Source organism: Nothoprocta perdicaria, unplaced genomic scaffold, assembly GCF_003342845.1.
Source record: "Nothoprocta perdicaria isolate Ctin4 unplaced genomic scaffold, notPer1 scaffold_280, whole genome shotgun sequence".
NCBI lineage: Eukaryota > Metazoa > Chordata > Aves > Tinamiformes > Tinamidae > Nothoprocta > Nothoprocta perdicaria.
In genome coordinates, this window is record NW_020455511.1 from 25349 (window position 1) to 45760 (window position 20412).

Consider the following 20412-nt stretch of genomic DNA (forward strand, 5'->3'; position numbering starts at 1 on the left):
AGAGAAAGAGAGAGAAAAAGAGAGAAAAAGAGAGAGAAAGAGAGAGAGAGAAAGAGAAAGAGAAAGAAAGAGAAACAGAGAAACAGAGAAAGAGAGAAAGAGAGAGAAAGAGAGAAAGAAAGAGAAAAAGAAAGAGAAAGAGAGAAAGAGAAAGAAAGAGAGAAAGAGAGAAAGAGAAAGCAAGAAAGAAAGCAAGAAAGAAAGCAAGAAAGAAAGCAAGAAAGCAAGCAAGAAAGAAAGAGTCACTTTCTAACTCTTGCAGGGAAGATGACATTCCCTTCTGCCTTCCCCAGCACTGGTCACGTAAAACAAGGAGTTATCCCTCCCTGAAATTTCTCTGCAGCAGTTCACAGGGAACTTTCCTTTGTGTCACCTACCACATCTTTGTTGGTCAAGGCCTTGGGGTCATCAATGTTGTTGCTGAGCAGATGACACGCAGAGAGCATCTTTTCGCTGAGCTCATATCTGAAAAAGACAGTGGAAGTCACAGCACACTTATTTTTCTCCTATCACATAAAAGCATTTACTTTTCCAAAATTAACGCAGGAATTAATGTTTCTAAGCAGGCCATAAATTGCCAAGACTCAGAATCCATCCTGACACCTCTGGGGATTCATTACCTCGTATCACTAGGGACTCTCCGTATGGGGAGCAGACCTGGACACGGGGAAGAAATTCACTTCTCAGATGTTTGTGGGAGGATCAACACTAATATAGAACAGGCAACATGTTGCTTCTGCATTCTGGACTTCTCAACCGTTTTTAGTGGAAGCTTGCATCTACAGCATTTACTGCAGAACACGTATTACATTCTGTGTTTTGACTGTTTGGCTAAGAACTGGGACTACTGTTTATTCTTCTACCTAAACAGTCATCGTGCCCTTCCTCACCATCGTCTATGTTAAATATATGTTACATGGCTACTTTGGGCACAATTAGCTCTTAATTATGTCTGCATCCCTTTCACTTAGCAGTTGATAATTACATAAACATTTTGCTGCTAAGCTGTAGCTCTGGTGAAACATGACTTACTAATGTTTTCTTTACTCTTTTACTGTTATTATTTCACTCACGCAGCTCTCCAAGCCTGCATGCTTCTAAACATTTAGCAATTTCTCTGTCTATAAAACATCCCTTTACTAGATGTTTCACTGTGGTCTATACGTCTTTTTGCCCATCCACTAACCAAGAGCCAGTCAAAACACACTGCACCACAGCTTTCCATGAGCCAAAACACGTGCCTGGCCAGTCAAATGGTGTCCAACATAGCTCATCACCCAGCAATTTGACAAGAAGCTTGGCCATGAAATGATGGTGGGTGTGACAGCAGCTTCTTGGGGCCACCTCTCCACAACCCACCACATGTGGTGGGCTGTGTGTAAGATGATACCAGAGATGGAAAGAGGAGATGAATTGAGAGCAGGCTGCTGACCTCATGGGCAAAACCTGTTTATCTACCCCAGGGTTTTCAGGCTCTGCCATTAGTAAGTCATGATGTGCTCCAAAGGAGCCCTTCCTCTGGCGCTCTTTGCTGTGGATGGCTCAGTGCTGCTGGGGTCAGTGTCAGAAGGACTCGCTCTCACAGCCCACAGAGCAAGTCTTGGCCAAAAAGCCAACTCCAGCTACCACCGACTGCCATACACGGCTGCATTTTTAATACACGCATGCAGATAACAGATAACAGATAATGGAAAGTATCAGATCCCTACGCTGGGGCCTCCGCGTGCCAGGCGCAATGTTTTTACAAAGCCTCCAATGAACAGCTAAACCAGGATCTTGCTTCCCTGGCCAGGCCCAGCGCGGATCCAAGGCCTTTCCCACCAGGAAGGCGGCCGTACCTCTCCCGGATCTCCACCTCGTCGGCCTCGCCGCCGGGCGGCGCGACGTCCCCGACGTCCCCGTGGCGGAGCTGGGGGCCCCCGCGGCCGGGCAGCCCCTGCTCGTCGCGCGGGAACTCGCCGCCCTCGCACTCCTCCGAGTCCGAGGAGGAGCTCTCCTCCGAGCTGGACTCGTCACTCGACGTCGTCTCGTACCTGCAGCGAGAGGCAGCCTTTGGACGTGCCCATTCCCATCTTTTTTCCCTCCTGAAAACACTCATTCCTCCTTAGCCACTCAGACAAGCCGAAGACAAAGAGGTTTGGGGGGCTTCCATCAACACGTGTAACTGTTTTCAGCATCTAGTTTGTTGGTTTTTTTTTTTTTTTGCATTTCTCAAGTATAAACCCAGAGAAATTAATTCTTAGGTAACACCACATCTTGCTATTAGAAAAACACCTAATTTGTAGACTTCAAAGTTTTCAAAGTTTTATTTACCAGTATATCATCTGGGAAATATTCCCATGGGTTCCTTTTTGTTCCATTTTCTTGTGTTAAGTTTGGCAGTGACCTATTATACAAGTACTTAAGGCTGATTCCAAGTTTGACTGACAACTTCCACTTAACACCATAAACACACATAAAAGGCTGACAGAAGATTAACGTGGCCTTAAATGATTAATCCTGCTCTCCTACCCTTCAGATCAACAGGTGAGTTTCAGGCTGAAGTAAAGGCAACTACTATACGTAAACTCATAAACTCCCAGGTTTTTCCTTCCTGTCCCAGACTCCAAGAGTGAAAGCACTCCAGTGACTTTTCTTTTTTAAGGAAAGGCCACTTACCCGCCATTTATGCCAACAAACTGTAAGTTCTTCTTTGCATTGTTCAAATCCTTTTTTCCATCCCTTTTCTTCATGATAGATTTCAATGTACTTTCATTATTCGTACATACTGTCAATAAGAGCAGAAAGCACATGCATCAGTACAAATTTGTCACCAACTCTGGCTGCTTCCCACAACTCTCCAAAACAAATAACTTTACCAATTGCAGCTGGAGTTTAAAAATAATTTTTAAAATATTTTAATATTCTACCATTTTATTTTTAAAATAACTTTTGTATATATACAGTCATAGTACTACATGCACACCAGAAGTATAAAAGAACATTTCCAAGTCTGACAAGATTGCCTCAAGTCCATCCTAATCCTTGAGGTTAAATATCAGCAGTTTATTGCCAGAACTGAGGCCAAGATATTTAACGACTGGCTATCCAGCACAGTAAGAAGATTCAATCAAGGATTTTTTTTTTAAAGACTATAATATCCATTGAAATTCACTGAGCATGAAACAGGAAGGCAAAAAGAATCTAAACCAAATTTCATAATGCAGAGGTTACCGTAGAGGCCAGAAGCAAGTTGATCATCCGTAAGGTTAATTGGAGCCAGACTTTTGTCCTGAGCGGAGAAGGATTTTCTTCCCCGGACGGCATCGCCCATAGGTGCCTTCCTCTCCTCCTGCACCGGTCCCATGTCCTGCTCCAGCTTCAGGGCTCGCAGGTTTGAAGCCAGGTGGGCGTTTGCAAGTTGGCCATGGGGGATGTACTCCAAGGTAGCACCTGCTGGAGAAGACGGAGGGAGTTTCTGAGCACTATGGGGCCTGACCAAAACCTTTACGTTTGACAGAAAAACCTGAAAGAGTAACACTAAAAAGGTAGCACTTGCATTTCATACTGCCTTGTTCTGAAAATCCAGGAGGCACAAAAAAGAAGGTGTGATCACTACCAGAAACTAGAAAATAGTCATGAGTTTTTCTTTCTATGAGAATGCACAATACAAGGAAAAAGCTATAAAGACAGCAGCTTCAAAAAGGGATGAAAGGGATTTACTTTCCTTTTCCTTCTCCTTCTTTTTGGGCAGGACTGGACTGCAATCAGTGCCACTCTGATTAATGGCAGACTCATTGAACTGCTCTTCAGGGAGATGCTTCAAAAACATTCCAAGTCCAGTCCTGTCCTGTTCAGTTTATTCATCAATGAGCTGGATGAAGGGACGCAGTGCTCCCTCAGCAAGTTTGCTGATGATAGCAGACTGGGAGGAGCTGCTGATACCCCAAAGGGCTGTGCTGCCATCCAGAGGGACCTGGACAGACTGGAGGACTGGGCGGCGAGAAACCTCATGAGGTTCAACAGGGGCAAGTGCAGGGTCCTGCACTTGGGGAGGAATAACCCTGGACACCAGTACAGATTAGGGGTGGACCTGCTGGAGAGCAGTCCCGCAGAGAGGGACCTGGGTGTCATGGTGGACGACAAGTTGACCATGAGGCAGCAGTGTGCCCTGGTGGCCAAGARGSCMAMSGGRTCCTGGGGTGCATTAAGAAGAGCGTCTCCAGCAGGTCGAGGGARGTGATCATCCCCCTCTACTCAGCCCTGGTGAGGCCACATCTGGAGACTGTGTCCAGTTCTGGGCTTCCCAGTACAAGAGGGATGTGGAGCTGCTGGAGAGAGTCCAGYGCAGGGCTACCAGGATGACCAGAGGCCTGGAACATCTGCCCTATGTTCCCATCTCCCACGGGAGTGAGGAGAAAGGGGCAGCCTCTTTTCAGTGGTGGACAGTGATAGGACTAGAGGAAACAGCTACAGACTGAAGTATCAGAAGTTCCACAGGAACTTCAGAAAAAATTTCTTGACAGTGAGGGTGCCCGAGCCCTGGCACAGGCTGCCCAGGGAGGCTGTGGAGTCTCCTGCTCTGGAGATCTTCCCAGCCCGCCTGGATGCCGCCCTGTGCCCCGTGCTCTGGGTGTCCCTGCTGGAGCAGGGGTTGGACTGGATGATCCCTAGGGGTCCCTTCCAACCTCAACTATTCTGTGATTCCATTCAGGCATTGGAGAGCACTCACTTCTTCAGGAACACTGCCTTTTTTTTTTTTTTTTTTTTTTTTTTAAATAAAAGAAGTAGCTTTTTCCACGAAAGCAGGAGCTTTTCAGGAATCTTTATTTTTGCCAGTATTCCACTAATTCTCAAACTTAGACAATTCACTTAGTTATGCAGCTCATTTCTACTGACATTCCTTTATTTTTTCCCCTGTGTTTGGTTTAAATAGCAATACTAATCACGCACAGATTTTTATATGTTTCCCAGGAGTTCCTCCAGCTGTGCTATTATGGTTGAGTTTCACTACCAAAAAGAAACAAACAAAATCACTTTTTTTTTTTTTTTTTTTGTTTTGAAACTTGCTTCAGTCACTGCTGCCTCTCAACGTTTTTTCTTCTCCTTGTATTTATCAAGAATTATGCCACAGCCTCCTTGTTCAAACAGAAGACAGGTACAGTACAGGACACTAAAATATTGAAGTCACGTAAATTCCAAATACTTCACTTAAAAAAAAACAGGGCTGATATGGTCAGTGCTCTTGCTGAGTTGTCTTCCTCTCTTTCTTCACACCCAAATTCTTTTCCCCTATGACTTTCTTCCTTTGACAGGACATAATAGAAGTTGATTTTTCCTAAAATCATCACCATGCAGCTTCCTTACCATTTTGCCACCCGCATTAGGCTGCTCTGCCCTCCCACCCAGCACCATTTCCAGCGGCTGGAGCTGGACACAGGCAAGTGTCAAAATATATTACACCATGCAAACATCAAAGCATATTGCATGGAGCAAACACGGCTTAAAAAGAGCAAGGAAGAGTCCTGCCTAGTCCCCAGGACCTGACAAGACAGTGTGATATAAAGGCTGGAGGACAAGCAACCAAAAATAGCTACGGTCCGTAAATTGGCTGGTACACTCATTATCTTAACAGAGATATAAGTGTTTACTACTCATGAAGTATTTTGACAAAAAAAAAAACAACAATAAAAAAGGTCCTTAGGCTTAAAATGACCCGACACTCACACACAAAATGAACTGTAATCAATTTTAGCGGGAACGAGGTGTCTCAAGTGTCTTTACCAACTAATCCCGGTGATCTGAGCAAACAGATGTGTTGGTTTCTAATTTTTCAGATGGTGCTCCTATTGCTAAATCATTCATGCTCCCTTTGGAAAAAAAAAAAAAACTCTTCAGTTTAAGGCAAAGTGACTGCAGGAATATTAAACACCAGCATCAAGTTATGTGACAACAAATGCATCCATCCCTGCTGCTAACACACTTGCTAACTGCAGATCCTCCCCTCCCTTACAGAGGTGTAAGTGCTATTGAATCACATAGATAGCAAGTTCAGAGAACTTAGTATTTTCTTTTGCTTGGGACTGTGCTGAGTTTAAGATGATAAAAAGTCTTTTTTCCCACTTTTGAAAAAGCTCGTTTAGTCTGAAGGAAGGAAATCCTAGTCAGACTATAAAAACCTCCTGGCTTGATAGCACTTTTGTGCCACGGCAAATCAAGAGACGTGCAAACGACGCCAGCGGAATTAAATACCACAGGGATGAGAACCCTGGCTGTCTGTCTGGAACATCACAGGCTTTTATCTAAAAAAAGGGCACCAGCCTCTGCAGTAACCACACACAGCTTTTATTTTTAACATCTTGGTCATCACGTTGTGCAAATAAATACTTGCACTGACCAAGGCCATGGAGGTATTTATGCATTTTCTGTTCAAGAGAGAGAATATATATGTTGCCTGAAGTATATGGACTAAGGAATTTCTTCTCTTACATACTATTTACAGGAATTTGTGACAACTGCACTCAGTTCGCTATGGAATCATGACAATTGAAGAACACTTAGTCGTCTGTAGTGATATTAAATCTTACTAAGCTGCTTTCTTCTTAAGAAGCTATTTTTATATAAATGCATTTTTGATACACTTTCCATCTGGTCTACACATCAGGACTCTTCATGAGTCAAACCCACTCTACTAAGGTAAATAAAAAGGCAGCGATAAGTAAACATGTTATGCTTAAATATTCCAAGATTGGTATTAACCCTTTCCACATATGAAGTGTTATCTTCGGAAGACTAACAGTTATCCTGTTATCTCTTTAGTTATCCAGTTATCCCTTTAGCGAGTACTTTTGAGCTACTCAGGTCTAAAAGGCAGTGAATTAAAAAGTCCAGAACAAAACAACAACAACCCATATACAACCAATTTAATCATTAAATTTATTAAATGACAGGAGCCAAATTTACTTGGGGCCTGTGTAGTAATAACTTTCAGCTCTAAGAAAACTCCTCTTTTTAATAGGATGGCTAGAGCAAGATTGAAAGCAAAAATAACATTTCTGCAAAGCAGCTATTCAAATTCTTTATGAAATACTCTTATTTCAGCAAGATTGTGTCTGCAGCTATGTGAGGGCCATCCTTAATTTGGCTGATGGGTAGCAGATCGAAGCATCTCATGATGCCAGGCACAGCAGGAAAGGTCATCTCACAGCTTTTCTTTCTGTTTCCTCATTTATGAGAAGTTGATCTTCTCAGCTGATATTTTGTCATAGCTGAAATAAGCCTGCACTTCCTTGGAAAAAAAAATGGGAACCACCTCATATTAAGCAATTATATATCTGCCTGTTGAACGCAGGATTTGAGCCCTGCAAAATCTCATAATAAGTTTGTGTTAATACATAACCAGGGCAAGTTTGTCAAACATCTTGAGAAAGGCCTATGGAGACGGACTAGAAAAAGAACAGCTAAGTACTGATCTTTACAGAACAATCACTGACCAGATCTCTGCTTCCTCTCTGATGGTATGTAAAATGGAACAAAATCCAGTTTAACCCTCATCTCTCACTACAAGATCCCTGCAGTCTTCAAATAATATGGGGACATCAGGACTTACTGTAGTGACTGCAAGTCAGTAGGTCAATAGATGCCACCTTCGACACCAGAAGAAAATATTCTGCACAAAAAGTGCTGTGTTATTTGAAATTCCTGTCAGCCACATGTGAAGAAATGAATATTCAGCTGGCACGCAGATGGGACCATGTGCATGACCACCCTTCACTGATGCAAAACACCTCACATGTGCTATTCCCCCTCTCCCAGCAGAGAGAAGGAGGGATGCTGCTCATTTCACAGGCAAGCCCATTTCTAGGGAAAATCAACTTGGTGGTTATGAAATGCTATCCACTCAAGCTGAGGGCTCAGATCAGATGTAGAGTTCCTGCATCTTTGCTTGCTCCACCACCATGCTAGTGCCTCCAACATCATCTGGCTCCTTAAGCACGGGCATGCTTTACCTTTCCTAGTGTGACCCATGCTGCCCTGACAAGAGCTATCAAACCCACCGTGCTAACCATCTTCGAGAAAGAGGCTACAAACTTTGACAAAATGAAGCCTGATAGAGAGAAAACAGCTCTCTCCAATTTCTTGCTACCGATGCTACGAAGGCAGGGAGCAATATAACCATGCTAGTGCTGCAATGCCCAAAACACCAGCTGCTGCATACCAGCTCTGGACAACCAACAGCATTTCACACTGCAATACCTCCTCCGGCTCCACCATCCCTTGGTCTGCCTCATCAGCTCCGGGCCAACGTTCCAGTTCAGAACCTCAGATCTTTTTACCAGATGGCATATCATATTCTCGTCAGGCCTGTGAGGCTTCCTGTCACCACTTGCTTCTCATTTCCTTTCAGTCCCTCAAGTGTCCATTTCAAGAAGTCACATCCTGAGGATTAGTCCAATGGCTTCACAGGGCTCTCTGGACAGCGCTGTTCCCACAACTGGATGCAAAACAGAAACTCTGAAGATCACAAAGGCACAATAATCATGTCTTCTTAGGTCAAATATGCACATGAAACTTCTCAGGACAAGAACGGAACAATTGTTTGCAGCTACTCATCTAGCAAACTCCTTGCCTGTAAATTGCATGGGTCTGTGGGGCATTTTTGTGAATATGTCACAAAAGATTACCACTAGGCCTCTAGCTGATGTTTTGCAAAACACAAGTAGTCAAATGTAACTTTCTAAAACACCTCCAAAATTCCGTGACAGTGAGATAGATAAAAAGAATACCCTTGTCTAGACTGACAAGAATAAAGACCAGGAGGCATCCAGCTTTGTCTCCCACAGCAGTAGCGTCCAGCTGAAGGCGGATAAAGATCCAATACTGGCTAAAAATCAACTTGCAGGGTGGAAATTGCTTTCTTTGCAAAGCAGGTTTGATTTCCCTGAAGCCATTAGGGCTTTTGAAAGACAATATGTATGTAAACATGAGATGCTTTGTTAGGGAAGTAAAAGTGTTTATTTTGCAACACACAATTGCCAATTCCACTTGATCCTGTACTAAGATAATCTCACAGGTCTATCTGATCTTCCTCTATGAATGCAAGTGCCAGCATCAGTCAGGTTTCAAACTCAGGTCCTGATGTGGGAAGGTCCAAGCTTCCTGCTTAAACTTAATCCTGTGCTTGGGCTTTCCATCCATCAGCTACCATAAACTCCCACTTATTGCTAGATGATACACCTCTCTGCAACACATCCCTTTCTTCACAATACCAAAAAATTATATAAAAAAAATTATAAAATCAGAAGGACCCAAGAGGATGTCTGTGTAAGGCACCTAGATGGATTCAACCCAAGTATCAGAAGCAGCAGCACTGACAGTTAACTTCTGAAACACAGCAAACAGACCTGTTTTGCTGTGTTGTTTTTCTACTACCCCCATTACTGGCCCCAAAGCTAGTTCAGATAGTCCTGCCCTGAACTGGCCTGCCTCTAAGAGGCGCTTGCTAAGAATGGTCTTTGAATAAAATATTAAAGATGATACTGCTGTTGCTAACCTGAAACCAACTGCTTCTGCCTCTATTTTCAGCCTGTTTTCCTAAGCAAGGCTTGTGAAATCATGCTTCCTTCGATAACTGACAGTTATCTCTGCAGAACTTTTATTTTCATACAAGCTTTAGAAACAAATCAGGCCAAGAAACTATGCCTGGAGAAAGGAGGCTGCTTCAGCGCTCACATGAGACCTGAAGAAATGTACACCCAAGAGACTCAAATGTTAGCAAAGACTTAATAAGAGCTCACAAGTGATCATGAGATACTGATTCATGGCAAAAAAAATGCTTTATTAGTTCTGGTGTTTGCAAAATTCCTTGTTTATATTGGTACTTTCATTGGCAATAAGGATTGCAAAGGATTTAACAAAGGAAGACATGATTTGCAAAACCACAGAAATGGACGGCAGGACAAGCAGATAAGTGTACTAAAGGAAATATTTTCAGTATTAACAGAAAGATATTTCACTGATGACCTCTACCTACAAGGGTCTAAAGTATTAGGACCAGAGCTCAACTTTTATACATAGTCACAGCATGTAACCCTCAGCAGCAACTAAAAATAAAGAGATTTGAACTTGTTATCCACTGCTAAAGATAATGATGTTAGATGCTAAACCAAATTATTCCAAAATAATTTTGGCAAGAATGTGAAATCTGAATCCACGCAAGAACATCTTTAGTAAAAGACGATCCATTGCTCCACATGCATCTAAATACTTTCAAGCCTCTATCCTACACACCTGACACTGTACAATAAAAGCACAGAAAGGAATTATAGCTACTGAAAACTTTGGCTCATTGCTTTTAGCTCACTTTTCAGTGTTTGCTGGATATTGCATGTTATTATTGCATCACTATTTTTAAGAAGCCCAAAGAATAAAATGCAGATAGAAAGATAATATTACATATAATATAAAAGATAGAAAGATAATAGAAAGATAGCATTATATATATAATAATCACAAGGCATACAGAGAGATAGGATATCACATACTTGAACATAAATGTTGCCCACTCTTTTACTATGGGAAGCTAAAAATTTTGCTTTGTTTCAGCCCATAAATGCTTCCATTTTTTAGTGTATATCTGATACATACACCAAAAGTGTAACCTTTCTTTGTAGCATGTTATAGGTAAATCCAGCTACAATATTGTAATATGTTATAGGAAATCCAGCTACAATATAATTTATTGGCTTATTGAAAACCATTACGTAATTACTAGCAGTGACTTCTTTATCCTACCACACTATGACAAGAGTAAAGGAAATGCGGAAAACTCACGGAAATGCATCTATATCACAGCTGCTGAAATAGAAATTAGATCTTGAGTAAATATCACATAGGACTAGCTTTACCCCAGGGAATAAAAAGAAATCCCTCAAATTAATCATTTAAATTTTTAAATTAATAAGTAAAATGGAGGAAGCATTTCAATCTCAATTCCTGCCTTCTAAACCTCCAGCAATGATTACAGCTTACGCCTTTCAAATATGGGGCTGTTAGGGATTAGTTCAAACACTGTTGGGAAGGGAGGAGATGCAAGCTGTGGTTTCTGTGAAGTGCTCTGGAGCTGCCCATCATTAAGCAACCAGTGTGTCTGGAGCGGGGAGAGAACCCCACAGCTCTCAGCTGCGAGGAGCAGAGAACGAAGGGAAAAGGAAGGAATAAAGCAACGTCTGGGGAAAACAAGGCAGGTTGTGACAGCAGTGGAAGACTGCCAATAACTCTGTCAAGTTTGACTAACTGCAATTAAAAAAAAAATGGTGTTCCAACTTTAGAGGTGGACCAAAATCCCAAACTTACAGTCATTAGATACTCTTCAAGTCTTAAGAAGTGTACCTTGCCTGGTGGTCAGACTCTTGGGATGCTTTGAGATACCTCTCACATATTGAATACTTGACTCTTGATTGTCGCCCTCATCAGGGCTCTGCAGGACTACGAGAGGTGAAGCTCCCTCCTGCTTTCATTTCCAGTTACCACTCAATCACAGAATGGTTGACGTTGGAAGGGACCCCTAGAGATCATCTAGTTCAAGACCCTGCTCCAGCAGGGACACCCAAAGCATGGGGCACAGGGCGGCATCCAGGTGGATTTGGAAGTTCTCCAGAGAAGGAGACTCCACAGCTTCCCTGGGCAGCCTGTTCTGGGGCTTGGGCACCCTTATCCTTGATGGACTGGGCAGAGCACAGATGTATCCAGCAGCAACAGGTGTTGCATTCATCAGACAAAGTTCCCCACTTGCTCCTAGACCAACAAGCAAAACCTTCCAAGAAGGACAACCCAAGCACTTGGGCACCCGGCTTACCTGACGCGCTACTCCTGTCCATGCCCTGCTTCTGCAGATCCAGGCCCCGCAGCTCCTCCGTGCTGGCGTACTTCATGACAGAGTTGATGGACGTGAGGGTGCTGAGAAGCTGCGAGTTGAGGGACCCGATCTGGGAGTGCGGCTCCCCAAAGGCTTCTGCCAACTCGCTGTAGTTCTCTGCGAGCAGCATCTGCTGTTCCTGCAGCAGCTTCTGCACGCGCTCGATGTAGTGATCCAGGCCAATCCTCAGCTCTGGTGGAGGCAGGGGTCTTTCCAAGAGGGTGCCTACGGATTCGCCCACCGCCTCGCCCCCAACGCCGATGCTCCGAGTGCCGGCCGGCACGGTGGACAGCGGAGGGGGCCCGCACGCAATGCTCCTCATCTTAAGGCCAACCAGGTAGTTCTCGTTGACGCTGATCTGCCCCACGCCGCAGTCTTTGGTCTTTGTCACAGAGGGCTTTTCGAGGCCGGTGACGCTGGAAAGCACCGTTCCCACCCCAACCGAACGGGTCTTGGCGGAGGCGTTCACGTCCTTGACCCGTCCGTCCCCCACGGCCACGCTCCGCGTCTCCACGCTGGCCGTGTTGGTCTGCTTGTCGTAGCTGCTCAGCACGGTGTTGGTGCCGCAGTCGGCCCGCGCGGCCACCTCCGTGCTGGTGCCCTGGCTCATCGTCTCCACGGCCGCGCTGGTTTGCCGCGAGGCCATGCAAGGCACGGCCATGACGGTGGCCTCCGCCCGGCGCACCGCCTCGGTGGCCGTCTCGCGGGACACGCGCTCCACGTGCACCGAGCACTCCCCGCAGCCCACCGACCTCACCGCCCTGGCGCCCCGCGCTGCCTCGCGCCACCTCCCGTCCTCCACGGGCTCCTCCGTGTTGACGCCGGCCTCGCGCACGGGCGTCTCGGTGCCCACCTTCTTGTCGGACATGTCCACCGACCTGCCCGTGCACTGGTCGCGCACCTCGGGCCGCTCCTTCACGAGCCATCGGCTCATGAGCACCTCAGGGCCCACTGCGGTGCTCTGCACAAGGGGCCTGCAGGAGGTGCCGATGCTGCTCACCTGGACGTGGTTCCCCACCGACGAATCGGTCACGTCCATGTGATCGCCCACCATCTGGTCTCTTGTCTGCACCACGGCCTCCACCATTCTGCTGACAACAAGCGGCTGAACCATCAAGGCTTTGTCCACCTTTTTCCTATTTCCTGCTGCCTGCAGCTCCTGCTTCAATTTGGTCATTTCCCTGTCATGTGTAGTTTCCTTTAACTGAACCTCCAGTCTATAGATCTTCTCCTTAAGAGCTTCTATGGTCTGCTGCTGAAGCTCTATCTCCTTCTCAACCTCTGTAGACAAGCCAAGCATGGCTTCTGTCACCCCAACCCCAGACTCCCTCGTCTCTTTCTCTGTTCCCACTGCTACTTCTCTGTGTTGCCTCAAAGATCTGTTGTATATGACCACATCGTTCATGTTTTCATCAGCCCCTACAGCAACAGATCTGCTCTCCTTCACGAGGCTCTCCCTGTCCACCCTAAGATCTGCTGGGCTTTCATAGTTGCTATCCTGGATTTTCTTCTCCAGGGCCTGCATTTCAGCAGTCAGCTGCCTGAACTCCTCTATCCTCTGAGAGCTCTGCTCCATGCTCTCCATATCCTCCTCGCAATCGATATACAGCTCTCCACCTCGCCTGACCTGAGACAGGTGCTCCCACTGCTCCGCATTGCCCGCACTGTAGGACCGCTTTCTGAAACCATACACATCGTTTTGATTTGGTTTCCTCTGGCTTTTGAGTTCTGCCATCATGTGCCTCTTCTCCTCCTGTAACACTGAAATTTTGACCTGGAGAACAGGAATGGTCTTGACTTGCTCCTCAAGCTCCTTGAGGCGCTTCAGGGCAATCGCCATTTGCTCGCGGATGTGCTGTAGATGCACCGGGCTCACGTTGGTCACGGGTGTGGATATTCCCGAGCTCATTGGGCTGTGGCGGATGGAGCCACCCAACGAGGAGCCAAAGCAGGCGCCGTAGTCTCCGTTACCTTGATACCCATTTTGAAGCTGCTGGGACATGTGGCTGTAGCCACTGGATCCCACAAACGAGGGCAGCGAGCTCGTGGAGCCCATGCCCCCAAAGCTGGAGAGCCGCGGCCGGCGGACCTCTCCTGGTGTCACCTGCATCATCTTCTCCTGCTCTAGTCGCCTCCGCGTTTCCATGAGTGTTTTTGTCACATGGAGGTTGTGCCGGGGAAGCTGAGGAGAGGGAGGAGGAAGCTGCTTGCTCTCGGGGATAGTCAGGTAGGAGGAAGATGCTTCAAAGGAGATGGATGGCCGCACCGCGACGGACGGGGCTACTTGACTCCTTGAGGCCACGCACGACTGCTTGTTCTCATCACTGTTGGATGAGGAGAGGGACTCGGTGGAGGTCCAGCCACCGCACTGCCCAAAGGGGTTCTTGGTGCCTGCGGGGGCCGGTACCGTTTTCTTCTTCTTCTGTATGTTTAATTTCTTAATGGTATTCCCCTTCTGTATGTCGTCCACGTACTTCAGAAAATCCAAGTCCAGCTGGTAGCCGTAAGGCGTTTCCACAAAATAGGGATCTTTCTGTTCTTTTTCATCTTCTCCATTTATAACAGCTTCCTCTTTTTCTGCAAAGAGAAGTAGCAAAATCAGTGTGTGGAAAAGAAATGGCATCTCAGCAGGACATACACTGAAACATGAGTGTAAAAAGCAGCAGTGCTCACAGCACACCGCTAAGCAGAAGTTTCTTTTTCAGAAAAAAAGACCATTCTTCTGATTTACCTCCAGCTCAAAACCCCAGTTAACTTGCCCGAAGTCAATCTGTAGGATTTCAAAATTTCAAATCCTGAAATGTGCACACACACACACACACACACACACACACACACGTACATATATATATACACACACTTATAATATATACACACAAACACATACATTTACATGTGCACATATGCATATTTATGAATGTATCTTGTGTAAATGTATGTGCTCATGCCGTAGCTTTATGAATAAAGAGGCAAGGATTACACTGCATTGCTGTGAATCATCTGGAGAACAACTTCTCCATAGGGTGCACTAAGGTGGGCTATCAAGCTCCAACCCCCTCCTAGGGCTCCCAATGCCAATAAACTTTACACTGGTCTACGGTTATTTTATTGCTTTGCAAGCTGCTTCCCTGAGAGCAGCAAAACCAGCTCAGTCTTCGGGATCACATTCACTCAACCAGCGCCTCTGCCTCTTATACCCCCAGCCTGCACGAAATCCACACACTAAAAATATGCAGCTGGACCTGTTTCCACCCACGTCTCGAATTCCACCCCCAAAAGAGACGTCGCTGTCTCAGGTGTCTGGGAATCTCGAACGCCCCCCCGGACACCACACTCACACATCCCCAGCACAAGCTTAAATAATACTCCACCAAATCCGCCAGGCTTCTGCAGGCAGGACATCCATAAGCTGTATAGCCGGCCCCCCTTGTGCCATTTGGAAATGGGAAAAATAAAATAAAGAAAGAAAGGGAGAAAGGGAGAGCACACGGCCAGCCCAGCACACGACTTGCTGCGAGTTGCCGGCGGAGACGGGCACATCCGAGCAGCAGCAGGGGCAATAAAAGCCAGTTTTCCGGTTACCTGAATTAGCTCCGTGCCTCTGCCAGCACACTGGGCATTTTCCAGCCACGTCGGAGCCGCTCTCGGGTACCCGCCCCAGCCTGCCGTGTCGCCATCCTGCTCTCCCAAGCCCTGCCTCCCAACTTGCTCCTTCTTCACCCCATAAGGAAGAAAAAGCCCACGTCCGCGCGCACCCGGCCGCGCGGGGCCCTGCACCATTTCATAGGCTGTGCTCTCGCCAACGGCTCGCGCTCCAAGCAGCGCTGCCTCCTCCTCCTCCTCCTCCTAAAGGTCCGCGGCTGCTCCCGGCGCTCATTCATTCCCACGGCGTGGGAATGGTTAATGCGTCCCGGCCGGAGCGCTTCCCGCACCGCTCCCCTCTTGCAAACAGCAAGCGGGTGCTTGTGCAAGCCCTTTCCTGGCTGCACGGCACGCCGCTCGCTCCCTGCTCCTCCTTAAAAGCAGCGGCTCCGTCTCCTTCCCGGCACCGGGATGCAGCAGCTCCTACGTGCAGACGTGCTTGCCTTCAGTGGCAGAGGCTACCGGGCTAAAAACGGCTCCACATCCACATTTCCCTTGGCACAGGACGGGACATAGCAGGCAGGCGAGCATCCAAAAGCAAGCTCCACGTTCTGCTTGGTTCCCAAAGGGCAAGGTTGGAGAGCAAGACTCAAAAGCCGCCTTATTGCTGCTACAGGAAGTGACTTCATGTTGCAATGAAAAGGTTTAGGAAAAAAAAAAAAAAAAAAAAAGGGAAAAAGCTCCTGATTTTCCAGCGTCCTTGGCTGCGCTGAGAGAAGTCCTGTTTACCCACAGCACAGCTGCTCCCTTTGCAGGGACCCTGCGACTGCAGGGCACCCCGAGCCACGCGTGGAAGCAGGATGATGCTGGGGAAAAGGCATCTCCTGGAAAAAGATCGCTAGAAAACAAAAATCACCAGAAAAAAAGCCAGGGTGGCAGCAAAAAGAGCAGGGCTGATGTGTGCACACTGACCGGGGTTCATGCAAGGGACTGCGTGTTTTGGTTGACACAAACAGCCCTCCATTGGCCTCGTGTTTCTGCTGGAAGACCAGGGTCCTGGTATGCTGCAGTGTTTGCTTATGGATCCGCCTGGAATAGCTCTCTAAATACCATTATGGAGGCAAAAATACACATACCGACCGTATTATAAGAACATATGTGCACCCGGTCCTTCCCTGTGCTGATGCCTCAGGCCAAGTCTGTTTTATTTTCTGAACAAGGCAGAGTGTACTTTTCTGCTTAGTCCTTTTGCTCTGAAAATTCACTGTTCCAGCTCTGTTTTTTGGCACTCTGCAGCTCCTCACCCAACACCAGGTCTCCCTTTCCTTCCCTTTCCTTCTTTTCCATTCTCATCCTCTCCAGTCTCCAGATCCCTTTCTTTTAAAATCAGAAAAAATAATTTTCTTCCCACTTCTATTTCTCAACCTCTTTCTTTATTTACATTCATTCACCAGGAAGTATAATTCCGTAATTCCAGCCCCAAATTTGGTTACATCCTCATTCCTCATCCTGGACTTTGCTGATTTTCCCTGCTTATCCCTTCTCCTAAGCGCTCTGCTTGGCTTAGTCCTTGCCTTCCTTTCTGGCAAAATCTCAAGTTCTCCCATCCAAACACGAGGGAAGTCAAGCAGCTCCTTTAAACTGACTTAGGGCAACCGTGTTGGATTGGAGAAGGAGAAACCAATCCTTTGGAAAGTTCTAGGACTCACAAATGAATGCATCTATTAAAAAGAAGAAATTTTAAAAAATCGCACATTCAGAGAATTTCTTTGAAGACATGCAAACCTCATGTTAACTCATGAAGGCCAAACTGGAATCTCAGATAATTTTCTTCTTCAGGAATCACTATTAAGACTGCTCAGCAGAAATGCCACCAAAAACAAGTATTTTTTTAAAGGAAACCCCTCCAAAACAAACAAACCAAACAAAACCAAAACAATAAAAAAAAAAAAAAAAAAAAAAAAAAAACCACACAGAGCCACTGAATCCCTTACTAAATTTCTGAAGCACCTGTAGATATTTAAGTGCCTTCACAATGAAACCCCTTTGGTCCTTAGCTTAAGCTGGGAGCAGTTGATACCCACTCCAGAGGCACGAGATTCTGCACAAAGCGAACTGCATACTACTTCTTGAAACAGCACACTGAGCACTAAAACAATACACTGAACTCTAAAACAATACATCCAACACTCCACCAACACAACCCTGGCATTGTGAGCTGATCTCCGGGGCCACTTGTTGTCACTGAAGACACACGAGGACCAGCCATGCAATCCAGCCACAAACACAGAAGACACTGAGATGCAGAGGGCAGTGCCAGCTCCTCCTGCCTTTTGCCAGTCTCCGGGAAAAGGGCCAAGATGGGTGTGCCTGGAACAAAGCAAAATGGACGGCTCTTTTCAAGCAATAAAAATAGTTTCGTTGGTTCCAAAACAAACAAAGAAAAAAAAAAAAAGTCAATTACAAAGGAAATGAATGCAACACCTGATAAGAGCATGTCTCTCTCTGCTCTCAGCCCTCAGGTCCTGCCTGAACTGCCTTTACTCCCACCCAGGCTTGGCTGGGTGAGCACCACCAGCTGGTGCCTTCATGGATGAGGCATCAAGAGAGCAAGAGATTCCTTCCCCATTCACCCCAGCTCACACATGAGGGGCAGCAAGTGCTGGACGCTCTTTTTGGGCTTCTTTCCTCTTGCTGATGACGGGCACTGCTGAAATCAGAAGCGCTCTTCTCCTCTCTCCACCACACCTCAGTCCAGTCCTAAACCACATCAGCGTGCTACGCTGAAACACAACATGAGAAGGCACCCAAGCACAAATACACACACTTCTGCTTATGTGGATGTTGCACTCACTCCTCTTCTGCTCTCCCATGTCTTCAGCCACAAGGAGAGACCAACTTACCTATGGTTTTAGGGTGAATACCTGCAAAGTGAAACACCCTGCAAAGCACAGGGGCCCCATGGTGTTACTGTCACGGTGATGGATGCAAAATCTTCCTTTCCCTCTCCCTACCGCATAATAATCCTGACTGGACACAAGCAGCATTTTTAGAATACACTCTTCTGTTCTTTTTTTTTCCTATGCTGCTGTGACTGGCTCTGTGCAAACATTCCCTTCCTGCCAACTTCCATTAAATTATATCCTATCCAACACTCTACAAAAGAACATCCATATACTGAAACACCAATTCAGCGCTACCAGAATCCATCTCTAAACAGGAAAACTGGAGAAAAAAAAAAAGTAGAACATCTAGATGACGTGTTAAAAAAGTTTGGGAGGCAAAAATGGGGAGAGTAGATAAGAAACAGTGAAAATGTGGATGGGGGTAGGGTTCTGGTTCCACAAGCTAGAGAAAGCTTCATTGCAAAAGTGCTTTAGAGGGTTCAGAGGGAGCAAAGGGAAGCAACTGAAAACCTATTTCTGAGACTAAATCTGAGGTGACTTGAAAAATACTGGCCTCCTATTTAAGGCCTTCCCTCCCTGTCTTGTTGTGATATCTGCTCAAAGGCATTTTTATCTTCAGTCTGACTGCCACTAAAATCTCTTCCATTGAAATAACATTATGAATAACAGAGTCTCTTTCCAGAGTTATTGCATAACAGAATTCATAAAGAATGTTGCAGAGGAAAAAGACAAAAGCAATAGCTGGCATATAAATGGAATTGAATGCAGTAATTTTGCATGATGAACTTCAGTTTGAAAGGTTATCTGCAGTAGGAAAAGAAGGGATAAAGCTGAGTTCCGACCTTTCGGGTTCTTTACTACAACCCAGAAGAAATCAATGCTTTTCCCTTTCTTCTCTCACTTCTTTCAATACTACTTTTGTTACTATTACTTTTCCTCATTTACCTATCAATACTGCAATTGGATGACTGACTTTTAAACCTGGTATCTAAGTATTTAGCAAATTAGATTTAGATTTGTAATCAAAGTGCAATTTCTTTGATAATAGTTAAAAATAATAGTTAACAGTCAGAAAAAAAAAGTTTCTCAGAAAAATCTTAGTTCCTTAGCACTTTAATAAAGCAGTAAGCCTTCTCTCACCTTGGCACCAGGGATGAGATGAACGCAGTAGCCTGGGTGTCCTACAGCCACTGCTCCTCCACATTTAACTCCTGTACCGCCCAGGCATCATTTATTGAGCTTGTAGAAGAGATGCTGGCTTTATTTATTCATTTATCTATTTATTTATTTATTTAGGGGAGTGGGAGGAGCAAATGTTATTTAACTCTATCTTTTGTAGCTTGCCTACAAGTTTATATCTGTGAGTTACATAGACAAGTGACTTTATATCTGAATGCTACATATAAGCATGCCCAACACTTATTACTTATTAGTTATTAGTTATTAGTTATTAGTTATTAGTTATTAGTTATTACTTATTACTTATTCTATATTATTATTATTACTACTATTATTATTATTCAGTCCAGCAAAAAGCTGGGCAGAAAGCTACTGCAGTACAGCCCCTTATGAAAACTCACAAGATGTGCCTCGCTTTCTCAACAGCTCCCTTGCTGAGACCTATAAGACTCTACTTACGAGCCGTGCTCACGTCCTGGGAGCAGGTCTTGTTTCGGCGGGTCTGTGGTGGGGCATCTTGCACACGTGCCACCTCGAGGCTGCCAACCACGGAAACTCAAAGCTAAGAGGCTGCTCTGTTTTGCTCCCATCCCTGCTTGTGACTCACAGAGCTCAGGGGAAATCAAAACCCAAGGCTGGCAGGAAATGGGCATGGGTGGGAGAAGTGAAAGAATATAGTTGCTAGTCTGTTCCCAACTGCCCTTGCCAGCGGTAAGGGAAAGCGGGGAAGTCCTGGTGGGAGCTTCTGCTGCTCTAGGGAGAAACCTTCCTAAGAACAGCGACCACCTGGAGAAATTGCTGTGGCACAGGTCAGTCTGTGCCTGTACGTGGATCTGAGTGTGAGCAGCA

At 45.7% G+C, this 20412-nt stretch overlaps 1 protein-coding gene across 2 annotated transcripts in view; it reads right to left on the minus strand.

The window, feature by feature from the left end:
• KANK1 (KN motif and ankyrin repeat domains 1) overlaps window positions 1-20412 on the minus strand; it is a 93708-nt gene that overhangs the window by 8841 nt on the left and 64455 nt on the right. For both annotated transcript variants that reach the window (XM_026041263.1, XM_026041262.1), the window contains exons 4-8: window positions 11837-14473; window positions 3214-3435; window positions 2659-2767; window positions 1839-2033; window positions 378-465 (exon numbers count right to left, since the gene is read on the minus strand). In XM_026041263.1, the coding sequence (XP_025897048.1) occupies window positions 378-465; window positions 1839-2033; window positions 2659-2767; window positions 3214-3435; window positions 11837-14473 (3251 nt within the window). The remainder of the gene's footprint in view (window positions 1-377; window positions 466-1838; window positions 2034-2658; window positions 2768-3213; window positions 3436-11836; window positions 14474-20412) is intronic.